Below are 14,904 nucleotides of genomic sequence, written 5' to 3'. Positions count from 1 at the left end.
CTGGAACAAAAACAATAGTAAAACGCTGATGAAAACTGTACTTTAAAGGCGTCAAAAGCGAGCAACAGCTGATTAGCATTAGAACATCAGTTTTTTCCCTTCATCGTGTTAGCGCGCGAGTTAATGTACCACGATTCAAAAGAAATCCATATGTGTTACGTTTCTCTATACACGATAAACGTAAAAACTGATGTTCTAATCACTGATGAAAATACCCCGAAAGAGACGTAGACACGTTAAAGTAGTTATATATAATTGCCGGTTGATGATATATCAAATAGTAAAGACAATACTTAAGTACGCATATTTTTGCAAACGCTTGTGGAAATTGATACCACATTTCCATCTTTCCTATTAAATTACCCCGTCCATTAATAAAGCCCCGGAATGGCTGATGGTTTCTTGCTTGCCCAAATATGTTAAGCTGTTGACTCTAACTTGTTGTTGCGGCTTTCTGCTTCTCCCACTCCGAGACTCGGTTTAAATAGGCTCCAGGTCAAGACCTAAAGCATGATTAACGTCGTTTAAAAAACTAACGACCACTAATGTCACGGTTATGTAACGCACAAATTTTCTTGTGTAACGCCCATCTTGCCCTTTAACGCGCATCTTACCTACTTCATCAATAAAGTAACTAAATTAATGTTTTACACAGCGCAACAAAATGACAGCTGACAACAAACCGTCGTCTAAAACAAGCTGTCATCTAACAATGGTCGGCAACTGCCGGTCCGCGACGTTACCGGGCCGTATAATTTTTCAAGTTAAAATGCTTTAAAACATTTTGCCCATGTATCCCGGGGGTGATAAACTAATTTATGTGTTTTCATTGCTAAATATTTGTAGTTTTTTGAAGGCCGGTCCGCAATAAAATTTTAGTTTCAAAAACGGTCCGCAGTAGAAAAAAGGTTGCCGCCCCTGATCTAAAACCACCTGTCAACCAAAACAACATTTCTATCCAGCAATGCTGCAATGCGATGGACTGTATTTTTGCAAACTTCTTAGCACGGTAAGAAAACGTGACGAGCCAACACGTGATTGTTATATAACAACGATAATGTTTTCGTCCCACCTCAGTCCAACTCGTGCGCACAATTATATAACAAGCCGTCAGACGCCCAAGTCGTTTGTGCGTGACAGTTCCTGTGCTTTGTAACGAATTATATAGCCCAAGCTTGATGACCTGTTCTATTTTCGTTTGGTTCAAGTTTGCACAAATTGGCACAGCAGCAGTTCGTTAATGTACGTGTTTTTGCAATCTTATACTTGCATGACGTATTCGAGAAGCGTAAAAATAGTAATCTTATTTTAAATCCAGTCGGTCATGACATTTTTAAAAACTTACTAACCAACCCTACCCCTATTTAGCCACTAAATAAATAATTCAGCTCCTGCGCCACCTATCGAAAATTAGCTAAATGTGCGGCTGACGTGAGTTATGGTGTAAGTAGCTCTACCATTTTGCCTACCAAGATGAGGTTCTTTAAACCATAGTGGTCGGCAACCGCCGGGCAGCGGCCCGGTACCGGTCCGCGACGAGTTCGTTACCGGGCTGTTTAATTTTTCAGGTTAAATGCTTTAAAACATTTTGCCCATGTACCCCGGGGATGATAAACTAATTTAAGCGTTTTCATTGCTAAATATTTGTAGTTTTTTTAAGGCCGGTCCGCGATAACATTTCAGTTTCAAACCGCAGTAGGCTACAAAAAGGTTGCCGTAGAGCCACAAACTTGTACCTTAGCTGTTTCCAATAAGAGTTTCCAAAAACATGCGATTTCGTAAAAACCGCTGAAGCATTGAAGTCCTGCTACAGTATACGTGATGTCAGATTGTGCGATTTTATGCGTATTAAATTATAACCGCATGCGTTTACAGTATATTCTAGTTTTTGACTTTTTTCTTCATTGGCAACAGATAAGGTTTTTTACAACTATTATTGAATAGTGATATTTAGTTGAAAGGCAGTGCTAAAAGCCGTAATTAAAAACTACATCATATATTCTGTAAAACCGTCATAATCGATTTAACGGAAAGAAGCTTTTCCTCTGCAGATTTTAGACACTTCTCTTGAAGTAGACCCTAATATCTTATTAGTTGACAATAACTGGCCTTTTTACATGACCTATTGAAAACTTTTATAACCACAAGGCAACATAAATGTCACATCTTGCGTATAAGATCTCAAAAACAAACGAAGCACATCAATTGAATTTATATGATTTTTATTAAAGTGAAGAAAATATATCAGAATAGTGTTTTAGCTCATATTAACTTTTGTGTTTTAATGCACTAAAACTCGCATTGAAATATGGGATAAAAAGCAAAAATATGGCACATCATCGAATGCACAAAACGCTAAACTTCGCACATCATAAACACCTGCCAACAGTCCAGACTGTGCATACATAGTGCTACAATCATGAAATAGTGCAACAATGTGTACTATTTATGCTTTTTGTGACGGCAATAGTGAAAATGTGCATGTAGATAATAGATCAGGCGCGATTCGGGGTCTTCGAAATGAGCCAAACTTCATTGTGACGTTTGATAAAGCGCATCGGGCTGTTGTAACCAGCAGTGTAGAATGATGTCAGATCGATGTTATTTTCGTCAACTCCGTTTCGCTTCATGTCTTCAAAGAGCTTGTAAACATTGACCCAATTGTCCATTTCGCTCGCCCAGCCAGGGAATTTGCTAAAAGTTTGTATATGTTAAACAAATATTTTATTTGTAGTTGTGGTTAGTGCACAGTTCAAAAACTGAAAAAAAATATACCAAATGTCATGTAATAAGATATACACCAGCTTAAATGATACACGTCCAATAAAGTAGCTTCTCGTTGAATTACTAAACAAATGTAAGAATTACCGAACATAGGCGAGCATGGGTTGACGTTCTTCTGTGTAAACTTTCGGATCTGTTGGTGAAGGTGGATCTGCCTGGAAATCCCGTGGAACGTAGAATGACATTGTCCTTTTCATGTCGAAAATTGTAGGCCCAGAAGCAATGCGAGTTGTAACAGGTGCAGTCATATCAATGGTTGCTCCTAAATACATGAATGAATTTTTAGACGGATTTAAAACTATTGCACATGACATGAAATGTGTCACTTACCAGCAGCATTGCGGCCTTGGATGTATTTAAAAAGGCGCATGAATGCTCCACTACTTTTTGATGAAGCGCTGTCCATTTGAGTACTTGTCCAGTTTGCAGCTGCATATTTTCTTACCTCGTAGCTTCTATCCTAAAAAAATTGCCGGAAAATAAGTTTTCAGAACGCAAAACATTTAAAGTAAACAAATTTTCGAAGATTGGACAAAACTCACTTTTGGTTGTATTGTGGCCAATTGATAGGGTGGATGTTCGATGCCATAACCGTCACCGCCGAAAGCGTTGCCCATCATGCAGACAAGACAAAGCAAAACCGACAAAATCATAACTTACTATCTTACTGATATGTTAACAAAACCAACAGCTTCCTTCTGAAAAAACAACAAAACAATCAGAAACTTATAAATTTACTTTTTACTCAATAGGCAATTATATATAACTCTTTCGACGGCTAACTCGGTGCGTCTTCATTACGGTAATGGCACAGTAAGCAACACATTTGTAGTTATATCAAAAGCCAAGGTTGAGAAAAATGGAACAAAAACAACGCTGATATAAACTGTACTTCAGAAGCGTATAAAGTGACCGATAGCTGATTAGCATTGGAACATCAGTTTATCCGTTCATCGTGCTGTCGCGCAAGATAAAGTTCCACGACACAAAACATATCCTTTTCTAATAAGTTTCTGTGTACACGATGAACAAAAAAATAACGTTCTAATCACTGATGAAGATACCTCGAAAGAGACCTCGAAACATCGTTATGTATAATTGCTGGTTATGGTTTTTTTTTAACAGTAAAAACAATACTTTAGTTCGCATATTTTTTAAAGCTTGTGGAAATTTATACCACATTTCTTCCTGATTAAATTAGCACGGCCATTAATAAAGCCCCGGAATAGCTGGTTTCTTGCCTGCCCAAACACGTTAAGCTGTTGACTCTGTCTTGTTGTTGCGGCTTTCTGCTGCTCCCACCCCTAGACTCAAAATAAATAGGCTCCATACCACAACGCATGATTAACGTCGCGTAAAAAACAAACGACCGCGAATGTCACCGTTATGTAACTCACGAATTGGCTTATGTAACGCGCATCTTGCCCTTTGGTGTTAAATTTTGTCACGTGTGCTTGCTAGTTATACATTTTTGCGTCTTGTTTAAAGGCACAAGGAGCAATAACTGCCCTATAGGTTCTTAGATATAAATCAATTGCATATTTATGGAAAACTTACCTGAAACACAAGTTTATCAATACTAAAATAAAGTAACTAAAATAACATTTTTACACAGCGCACAAGAAGCAACAAATCATCATCTAAAACAAGCTGTAATCTAAAACAATCTGTCAACTAAAGAAACATTTCTATCTTGCAATGCTGCAATGCGTTGGTCTGTATTTTTGCAAATTTCTTAGCGCGGTAAGAAAACGTGACGAGGCAACACGTGATTGTTATATAACAGCGGAAATGTTTTCGCCCCAAAGGAGTTCATGTTAGTTCCACTTGAGCGCACATTACATAACATCAGACGCCCAAGTCGTTTGCACATGATAATTACTGTGCTTTGTAACGAATTATAGCTCAAACACGATAACCGTTTGCTTTTTTGTTAAGTTTTGAGTTTGCGCAACTTCTTTCTGCAGCGGTTCGTTAATGAGCGTTTTTTTTACAATCTTATACTTGCATAACTTATTTGAGAAGCACATATGGTATGATGATGTTATGAATCTATTTGATATCCAGCCTTTTGCGTTGCTGTACATCAAACCCAAAGAATGTAATGTTAGTTTTTAAACACTATTACAGATTTCAAGAGCGCTTTATCCGTCACTGCGTTGATAGGCTTTTATCATGTTTGCAACAGCATGCAGCAGGGGTTACATGTGCATGTATTCCATAAAATTGTATGTTAAACCGCTTACAAAAAATGTAATTCTAATTACATAACAAAACGTTTTGGTATACTTTTTTTACTTCGAAAACACAATCCCTTGTATTATTTGTTTTTAAAATTTAGTTTGAAACCTTTTGTCTATGTATGTTTTGCACGACTTTCACGAAGCCACGAAGCTATGCATAACAGAAAGAAAGGCAACGCACAGTCTTAAAAGTTACAAACTGTTTCAGACCTGGGCATTTTACGGACCGTTGGCTGTCCCTGTCAGGCCAGCACGAGGTTTTCAGTAAGAGATCAATTCTACACAAGAGCATTTTTTTAATTTGTAAGAATTGTGAAACAATACACATGCACTACCGCCGCGTCCCAGTGCTTTCCAAGCCGAACTGAATCAACCGCCATCAATTGTTTGCGATAATGAGTGTTGTTAAACTAACAAGAGATTTGACTACATTTACCGATATAATGAAGGTATAACCAAGGATGTAAACCTGCAAATGTGGCAGAGAGTCTAACAAAAATGACAAAAACATTAAGGCGGTCATTTGTACAACAGGTGCTTACAAACCTGGGTGGTGTCAAATATACAGATGGCACAGGTCAACGCTGCATTGTATGCAAGAGCTGACGCACATAATGTGAAACTCCTACGTTTACGTTTGTTTGCTTTTTCTGGTTTTAACGATTTATTGGCGGTGCGTTTTAAAAATGCGGTTTGCTTTTGTATGTCTTGCTTGATAAAATACAGTTGCGTTAAAGGTTTGTATTGGTGCACACATAATCAGCATGCTGCCGTAAAAGAATTTATTTTGATTTTTCTGAAAACACAGTAATTCTAGGTAACCTTTGTTGGTATGAAATTTTCTGGTGGAAATTTAAAAAAATGATTAGACACGTTTATTTTTATTGGTTACCAGTCTTATAAACATCTCTGTTCGGCGCTGTTTTGTAAACTAAAGTTTGTATATAAACCCTCCAATTAAAACTGCATTATAGTCTGTAAAACCCCTAATTCAGTTTTTCGACAGTAGCTTTCACTTGCAGGTTTATATACACATCTCTTTAAGCGTGGTTTTGTAAATTACTCGTTAATAAAAACTGCACTCTTTTTTGAAGCAAAAAATATGTTAAAATACTTTTTCAACTGTTGTGTTTTGATGCAATAAAAATCGCATTGAAATACACTGAAAAGCATAAATGGCACATGATAAAACGTATAGAGGAAGCACATAACTTCCCATATCATATACACCTGCCATCAGTCAAGGCTGTGTATACATATTGATCAAGCAATCACGGAACGTACTATAATGTTGCACGTTTACTATTTGTGCTTTGTTATGTGACGGCAATAGTAAAAATGGGCATGCAGATAATTCATCAGGCAAGACTCGGCGTGTCCGAAATGAGCCAAACTTCATTGTGACGTTGGATAAAGCGCATCGGGCTGTTATAACCAGCAGTGTAGAATGATGTCAGATCGATGGTGTCTTCGTCAACTCCGTTTCGTTTCATGTCTTCAAAAAGCTGGTAAACATTGACCCAATAGTCCGTTTCTCTCGCCCAGCCAGTAAATGTGCTAAAAGCAGAGAGAAATGCTCTTTTCGTAATATATAGGGTAATGTGATTTGGCCAGTGGTGGGTTTTAATTTTTTTATCAGCCGGTTCTATCACAAATGTTATATTTTTTAGTCGTTTCTGTTACAAAAAGTACATTACCAGTAATGCTAACCGGTTCGCTGATCTCAAAAAAATTCATGAGACGGTTCTATAGAACTGGTGCGAACCGGTTGAATCCCACCACTGGATTTGGCCCAATTCTGTTGATTAGCACAACCGCACCATCATGCGGAAATAATCGCGGTGTGTAGAAGTCATGGAATAAAGTTTGTAAATGTCAAACAAAAACTACACTTCTAATAGTTGTGATTAGTGCGCAGCTTTCAAAACAAAAAAGTAATAAATGTAATGTAGTATTTCAAATTGCCTTTATTTACTATGACCAGCAGCTTATCATGATAGCCCATGGGTGCATTAGAGTAGATGCTCGTCGAATTACTGAACAAATGTAACACCGAACATAGGCGAGCATGGGTTGACGTTCTTCTATGTAAACTTCGGTATCTGTTGGTGCAGGTGGATCTGCCTGGAAAGCCCGTGGAACGTAGAATGACATTGTCCTTTTCATGTCGAAAATTGTAGGTCCGGAAACAATGCGAGTTGTAACAGGCGCAGTCATTTTAATGGTTGCCCCTGTAAACGAGAGTGAATTTTTATGAGGAATTTTAAAACCATTGCATATAACATCAAAATGTGTCACTTACCAGCGGCGTTGCGGCCTTCGATGTATTTGAAAAGGCGCCAGAATGCTCCACTACTTTTTGATGAAGCGCCGTGCATTTTAGTACTTGTCCAGTTTGCAGCTGCATATTCTCGTACCTCGTAGCTTCTATCCTTAAAAATGGTTGGAAATTGGGATAACTAACGGCAAAACTTTGAAGTCCACACATGTTTGAATCTTTAGGGAAAAAACGTGAAAAGATTGGCTTCACAAATTTAACTCACCTTTGGTTGATTTGTGGCTTTTCGATAGGGTGGATGTTCAATACCATAACCGTCACCGAAAGCGTTTCCCATCATGCAGACAAGACAAAACAGAACCGACAAAAACATACTTACTATATTGCTGATATGTTAACAAAACCAACAGCTTCCGTCTAAAAACATCAGAACAATCAGAAACTTATAAACTTTTCTTTTTCTTTTGGCAATTATATAGGTGCAAAACAAACAGACAGAAAGTTAAAAAAATTACTTTTTGTTTTACCGGCAATTATTTATAACTCATACGATGTCTCACTCGGGACGTCTTCATTAAAGTAATGACATGCACCAAACACAATAGTTTTTATATAACACCACACAGGATGATAACAAAATGAAAACTGGCACAAACGCAGTGCTAAAACGCTGATTAAAACTGTAATTTGGATGCGTAAAAGACTAAAGCCAAACGGCGTTAGAACATATATGTTTTTAACGCGAGAGTGAGTGTTTCACGAATCTAAAAACATTTTTGTATTTAGTTTTTGTATACACGATGAACGCAAAAAGTAATGTTCTAATCCCCGAAAAAGAAAAGATAATATCTTTTGTCCGTATGTTTTTGTAAACGTTTGTGGAAATTTATACCACATTTCCATCTTCTAGATTTAATTAACACTAGATAATATGTCTGAATGGCTGATGGTTTCTTGTCTGCCAAAATATATTAAGCTGTTGACTCTAACTTGTTGTTGCGGCTTTCTGCTTCTCCCACTCCGAGACTCGATTTAAGTAGGCTTCAGGTCAAGACCTAAAACCATAAAACTAATGACCAATAATGTCACGGTTATGTAACGCCCATCTTGCCCTTTGGTGTTACCATTTATTACGTGTCCTTGCATGCTATATAATTTTGTGTTGTGTTTAAAGCAACATGGGAGCATTTATTGCCCCAGGCTCACCGATATAAGTGTAAACATATGCGAAGCTTGACCTGCAAAATAGATTTATTTATTAGGTAACTAGAATTAAATTTTGTATTCGGACACCACAACAAAGTTCCAGCCACCAACACATCGTTATTTAAAACCACTTGTGTTTTGGTTAGAATCTGACCTTTGTCTTACATTGCTGCTATGCGTTGGCTAATATTTTCGCCCCGGAGTTCAGCTTAGTTCAACTTTAACGCTGATCATATAAGTGTCATCACAGGCACAAGTTGTTTGCACATGACCCTTACTGTGCTCTGTAATAAATTATAGCCAAAACATGATAACCTTTTGCCTTTTTGTTCAGTTCAAGCGCAAATTGGTTCTGCAGCTTTTCGTTAATCGGTTAATGAGCATGTTTTCACAATGACTTGTCCAAGAAGCGTAACACAAAAACATATTTTAAATCCTATGCAGTCATGGCACGTAGGCGTTATTTGGTACATGATGATGCGATGATTCAATTTCATGTTTAGCCTTTTGCAAAAAATAAATAAATGTAAATTTATCCCAAAGAATCCAAGGTCAGCTTTTGAACATTTATACATCAAACCCAACTTTATTAGTTACTTCATTGATATGCTATTATCAGCGAGCAACTGGGTGTACACACACATTTCATAAAACTGTATGTGAAACCGCTTACAAATGTATAAGTGTAACTGCAACAAAACCTTTGGTAGTCCTTCTATTAGATCAGTGGTTCCCAACCTGGCGTTCGCGGACCCCCAAGGGGTCCGTGAGATGCTTTCAGGGGGTCCGTGGAGGCAAACATTTGTAGCATTAACAGCAGTACAATATTTTTAAGTTCCCAAACCGTTTTTCCATTCCTGCGTATGAGTGCAAACCATTTATCAAACCCCTGGATCAGGAAAACTTGTGATTGTTACCTTCATTGTGACATCACAATAAACAATAACTTATTGTGCTTTGTTTCAAGTATTGTACACCAGAAAGGCTCTTGTTGCATTTGACTGCTACAGTACAGTACTTTATTGAGATTAAAGGACTGTGAACGTTGAATAAAATTCTGACCCCAAAACGAAAGTATAGTAAAGTATAATGCAGGAAACGAAAAACATAACAAGACTAAATTACGTTGGGGGTCCGCGGACCTATAAATTTTTTGAAAGGGGTCCGTGACTACAAAAAGGTTGGGAACCACTGTATTAGATTAAAACGCTTTGTCTAGTGGCATTTACATTGGAGCAATGTTTGGTAGAGTGACTTATAGCCTATGATGTGTTAGCTTGTCAATTTATTTTAGAGTCCAGCATTTCTGGTAGCCTACATCGTGCAGACAACGTAGCTTATTCGTGTTGCAGCACACAGAGGGCACTGGTAGTCGGCATTGGATTTCTGGCGATTTCTCACACAATATTATGCCAAACCCCATTTAAAGCGTTGTTACTGTTCCAAATATTTGACCCAGTATATCAGTATATTGAAACAACATAAAATCTCTTGGTATTGTATTGCCTTGGGTTTGTACCAAGAAAACAATACTCCCATAGCAAAGCCCCCAAAACAACCCCTCCAAATGCACCTTACAGTGCAAACACCGTCGAAATTACTGTTCCACCCAACACACAAGTCTAAGCAAAACAATGACGACAAAAATAATAGACTATACAGTTTAAGAAATAAAATGCTTTATTGTAAATAAATATTGTTATTATTAAACGAACAGGGAAAGATAAATTCCTATCAACGGCAATTGGGAGAAAAAACATGTGTACTTAGCAACTATATTCTTTGGGTCTTAAGGAACATATGACCAAGAAGTGATAGTTTCTCTATTCTGGTTTTCACTTTTACTTTATGGACTCGTTGTTATGTTTTTGTTAGTAGGGTTAATAAACGGGAATCCACCCAAGAACATGCACCTCGTGGCATTCATTTGGAACGCATGCAGTTATTGTGAACATAAACGCACTTCAGTAAAAGGGCAAAATTACAAATAAGTGCAGCAGCTTCATTGCATTGTGATGAATGCGGACACCCAAAACACGTTTATTGCCGAAACTGTACCCTGTGTTTACAGCTTTAATAAGTCAACAGCCGCACAAGATTGTAAAGTGGCTGTTGACCACAAACCTTTGGTGACAAAGTGCCCTAATAGGTTACAGCTTTCAATTGAAGAGTCGATAAAATCTGTTTGTCGTCAATATTTTTGAATTTAGTTGACGAAGACGTTATATTTAGCGAAATGCAATTGATGGGAAAAATATTTACAAAACTCAATGATGTTTTTTTTCGATCGAATCACATGTATCTTTTTTAATGCACGCATGTTTTTTAACGTTGCATATGGCCTTTTTTACTAGGTCTATCACGCTGGTCACTTTCCTGTAAAACTCGTGGTTGTCCGTTCAATTATCCAAAGCCTGGCCGGTACCGTCAGATGTTTATCCAAACTACAAAGGAAATATCCAAACCAATAGAAACACCAAATTAACGCTTGGCTTCCAGTCATGTGCATGAAAACGCAGCAAGTATATTTAAGAGAAAGAGTTGTACAAGTGCTTGACTGTGTTTTGTAACTTGATTATACGTAGGCTATATACGTAGGCTATATGTTGAAGCTGGTTTGTTTAATTTGTTTGCAGCGAAGCTATGAGAAGCAGACTTACATTGAGTAGATAGGCAAAAGAAACAAGAAACACACAAATACATTTTTGTGTGGTTACTTTTTGCTTTTGTTGTTGTGAAAGAAGTTCATAAACAATTTGCAGCTATAAAAAAATCGACAAACGAAACTTTTCTTTGGATATTCAAAAGTTTAAAGATGTCAAACGAAACTAAACAACACTTCGGCGCTGGTGATATTGCTGTTTTTGGGGGTCAGTGATTCAGAATTTGGTTTTGCTTTTTTGAGTTTTTATTTTTTAAATTTCGTTTATAAGTTCTTACTTGTCAATCAATTAAAACTCTTATGTTACAGGAAGTCTTCTGGTATCGATTATGGTTGGATTGTATTTTGCTTTCAAGGATCGCAAACAGAAAACTGTTGCAAACTATTTCTTTGGTGGAAAACAAATTTCCCCGGTAATTTGCAATTTTATTGAAAGAAGTTTTTTTTCAATTTTAATATTTTGGTATTGCAAAAATTACTTGATGCTTGCAGGTCTCACTCGGGATTTCCTTATCAGTGTCTTACATCTCGGCTATAGGAATAATAGGCGTACCATCCGAAAGTTACCTATTCGGTATGGTTTGCCTATGGTACGCATTTGCATCACCTATCAGTATATGTGTAACATGTTTATACTTTATTCCTTTGATACACCGCTTACAGCTGACCACATTGTATCAGGTTTGAGTATTAGCCTTTACTATATCACCTAAAATGTAAGGAATAACGTGATCAAATAACCTTGTAGTATCTGGAAATGCGGTTTCATCCTGGATTGAGAAAACTTGTATCTGGATGCGAAGTGCTTGCTCTGGTGTGTTTTCAAATAGCTTTCTAGTCAGACAGGTAACGATACACGTGTCCCGTGGTCAATAACTTGTCGTTAAATCGTTTGCAGCTGTTGTACATGAGTTTCACCCTGTACGCACCGTCACTGGCATTGAGTGCCGTTTCTCCCATTAACCTCTACTGGAGTATACTGCTGACGAGTGGAGTGTGCACACTTTATACAACACTGGTTAGTTTTCCATTTATATTTATTATAGATGTTACAAAACCTAAGGCCATATTCCTTTTGCGTATGATAGGGTGGAATGAAAGCTGTTGTTTGGACTGACGTAATTCAGTTCGGGGTGATGGTTGTGGGTGTGGTTGCTGTACTTATTAAAGCTACAATCGACGTTGGAGGGGTGGATGCTACTTTTACCGCATTAAAGAGAGGTGGGAGGACCAACTTTGCGACGTAAGCTAAATTCCAAGTTCCGCAGTCAAATTTTATAATTCAATCGACACAAACATTTTAAACCAGGTTTGATCCAGACCCAACTCTTCGCACCACGTTCTGGACTGTCATGGTTGGAGCCGGTTTTACCGATGTTTTGAATGTTTGCATGAACCAACCTGTCTGTCAACGCTATCTGTCTTGTAAATCTGTCAAGGGCGCAAGAATGTAGGTTGGATTATTTACATGTTGTTTTTGAATGTTCCGGAACGCTTGACTCAACATACGGACATTAAATTATGACTTTTGTTGGGAGTATTGGGGGTTCGATTTCGGGGAAAAAGTGATAAAAAAGTATTTGGGGTCACTTCCAATCCGTTCAAAATTCAAAACATGAACGGCAAATGTTACAAGTTGGAGTCCGTATAAATCCGCATTTCAAGTAAGTTTCATTGACAAACATGTGTTTTTACAGAGCTGCCGTCACCGCCTTGTTTCCAAAAATAGCCCTGGATTTGATTGCAGTAATGAGTGGGTGTGTGGCTTACGCTTACTTTGAAGGTTGTGATCCACTGAAAGCTGGAATGATAACAAAAAACGATCAAATGTTCCCATACTTGGTACTTAACGTGTTTCGTGAAATACCAGGAATGTCTGGTTTGTTTGTTGCTGCTGCATATTGTGCAACTATGAGGTAAACTTGACTGAAATGTTTGCTGTTAAAAAAAGACACATATTAAAATATACCAAACAAAATACGGTTACACCTAAAGATTCGAATGGCTTGAAAATACCGCGAGTTTTATTTTGCATTTAGCAGTTCAATAATGTCAAGAAGTAAAAAATAGCTAAAGATAATACACAGACAAAGTAGGTTGAAAACTCCAAACTTTGTTGTTTGTTTAGCACGGTGTCATCCGGTCTTAACTCCGTGAGTGGGCAAATTCTTCAAGATTTTTTACTCCCGTTTCGTCCTAACCTGAGCAACAAAAGCAAAATGATTTTCAGTAAACTAGCAGGCAAGACAATCATGTCTATAGCCTTTAAATACTGTAAACATTAAATCAGACGTTTTTGTAGTTGTTTTTCTTGGTGTGTTGGTTACCGGGTTCGCTCTTTTGTCAGCGAAATTGGAAGGAACCGTTTTGTCTATCGTGGTTTCATTGCGAGGTGGTATTGGTGGCGCAATATTGGGAGTTTACATCCTTGGTATATTTTTCCCTTGGTGCAACACAAAGGTAAGATCATGCTTCCACCACTGACGGAAATCAGCCTATTCTGTAGATGACAAAAAATACGTTTGCAGGGAGCAATAACTGGTCAACTGGTGGGAACAGCCTACTTGCTTTGGATTGCAATCGGTGGGATAATGTTTGAAAAGTCACCAGAAAGCCAACGAAAACTTCCGGTTTCAACTCAACTCTGCAACGATACTGAATCACATTCTATGTGGAATAACTATACAACTTTCAATGAAACAGTCACAAAAAGGTCCGAAGAAATGATGTTATGTTTGTGTTGGTAAATGTTTAAATAAATCCATTTATATTTGCAGCACTTTGGAAACAGAAAAGCATTACAGCCCTTTCTACGCGTTATCATTTTGGTACAATGCTATCATAGGGGCGTCGATCACCATCTTGGTGGGATTGTGCATCTCTTTTTTGACAGGTATGCAAATACTTTAAATTTGTTTGAGTTTTTTTGCTAAACGGCCAACGACTGCGCTTTGTATTATTTAGGCCCAAATGATCCGAAAACTGCTGACCCAAGGCTGTTTTGCCCGATTGTTGACAATCACATTCTGCCGAAAAAAGTAAGGCGATTTTTCCGCTTTGGCGTCCCCAAGATACAGAAAAACACGACTTCATGTGAAATGTCAAGACTGCAACAAACAAAGAAATCTGCGTCACTTGACTCAAACAAATGTACAAGCTTATCACCTGAGGTCGATCGTTTGCAAGAAGCACAGATAACAAAGCAGTGAACACTGCATATATTTCTTAACAACAGTTTAAATTTTCACCGCCAGTGAGAAAAAAGTGTACTCACAAGGCACGATGTTTTGCTGTGACAAGAAGAAAGTTGTTACTTATAACAGCAAAAAGAGAAACATATACAGACTTTCATAAACATGTATCGCAAAGCACAACTTAAATTTAAGCTGTTTATGCTCCATCGAGTTGTTTATTTTTATCATTATGAAGATGCATTATTACAATCACGCGCAATACTGTTGGACCTTATGCCTTTAATGTTGAACAATGCGTATCTTTCCCTGTGGTTTGTTACAACGTTTTTGTTAATCGAAGTCACGTGATTTTCCACCTAATTTTTGTCTGCAGACTTCCCGTAGACAGGCAAATAATATTATATGCCAGCTGGCAACCCATCTGTGTCAGAAGTCGAGCCAGCAAAGCTTCCTCGAACTTCGCGGAAAATCTTGTGCTCGGTAAAACGTTACTGAGAAAACGCCAGTCAAATGTCATAACAAGCTAATCAAGTCAAA

At 37.7% G+C, this 14,904-nt stretch overlaps 3 protein-coding genes across 3 annotated transcripts; 1 reads left to right on the top strand and 2 right to left on the bottom strand.

The window, feature by feature from the left end:
* Positions 1-2,205: 2,205 nt before the first annotated feature.
* LOC145214837 (heme-binding protein 2-like) lies at positions 2,206-3,516 on the bottom strand. The gene is made up of 4 exons (XM_080083442.1): positions 3,327-3,516; positions 3,115-3,244; positions 2,869-3,046; positions 2,206-2,694 (listed from the first exon to the last, which is right to left on the bottom strand). Exons 1-4 carry the CDS (start codon positions 3,435-3,437, stop codon positions 2,496-2,498), a joined length of 618 nt encoding a protein of 205 aa, XP_079939568.1. The 5' UTR covers positions 3,438-3,516; the 3' UTR covers positions 2,206-2,495.
* Positions 3,517-6,128: 2,612 nt separating this feature from the next.
* On the bottom strand, positions 6,129-7,743 carry LOC145214838 (heme-binding protein 2-like). The gene is made up of 4 exons (XM_080083443.1): positions 7,571-7,743; positions 7,330-7,459; positions 7,081-7,258; positions 6,129-6,584 (listed from the first exon to the last, which is right to left on the bottom strand). The coding sequence occupies exons 1-4, from the start codon at positions 7,676-7,678 to the stop codon at positions 6,386-6,388; spliced, it is 615 nt and encodes a 204-aa protein (XP_079939569.1). The 5' UTR covers positions 7,679-7,743; the 3' UTR covers positions 6,129-6,385.
* A 4,187-nt stretch (positions 7,744-11,930) lies between these two features.
* LOC145213176 (sodium-coupled monocarboxylate transporter 1-like) lies at positions 11,931-14,716 on the top strand. The gene is made up of 10 exons (XM_080081407.1): positions 11,931-11,987; positions 12,072-12,191; positions 12,262-12,416; positions 12,483-12,623; positions 12,871-13,089; positions 13,302-13,414; positions 13,476-13,633; positions 13,702-13,886; positions 13,951-14,066; positions 14,138-14,716. Exons 1-10 carry the CDS (start codon positions 11,931-11,933, stop codon positions 14,380-14,382), a joined length of 1,509 nt encoding a protein of 502 aa, XP_079937533.1. The 3' UTR covers positions 14,383-14,716.
* Positions 14,717-14,904: the final 188 nt, after the last annotated feature.

Source organism: Phallusia mammillata, chromosome 2 (genome assembly GCF_965637545.1).
Source record: "Phallusia mammillata chromosome 2, kaPhaMamm4.hap1.1, whole genome shotgun sequence".
Taxonomy (NCBI): domain Eukaryota; kingdom Metazoa; phylum Chordata; class Ascidiacea; order Phlebobranchia; family Ascidiidae; genus Phallusia; species Phallusia mammillata.
The sequence above is the reverse complement of the archived record's forward strand: the minus strand, read 5'-3'. Positions and strand labels throughout refer to the sequence as shown.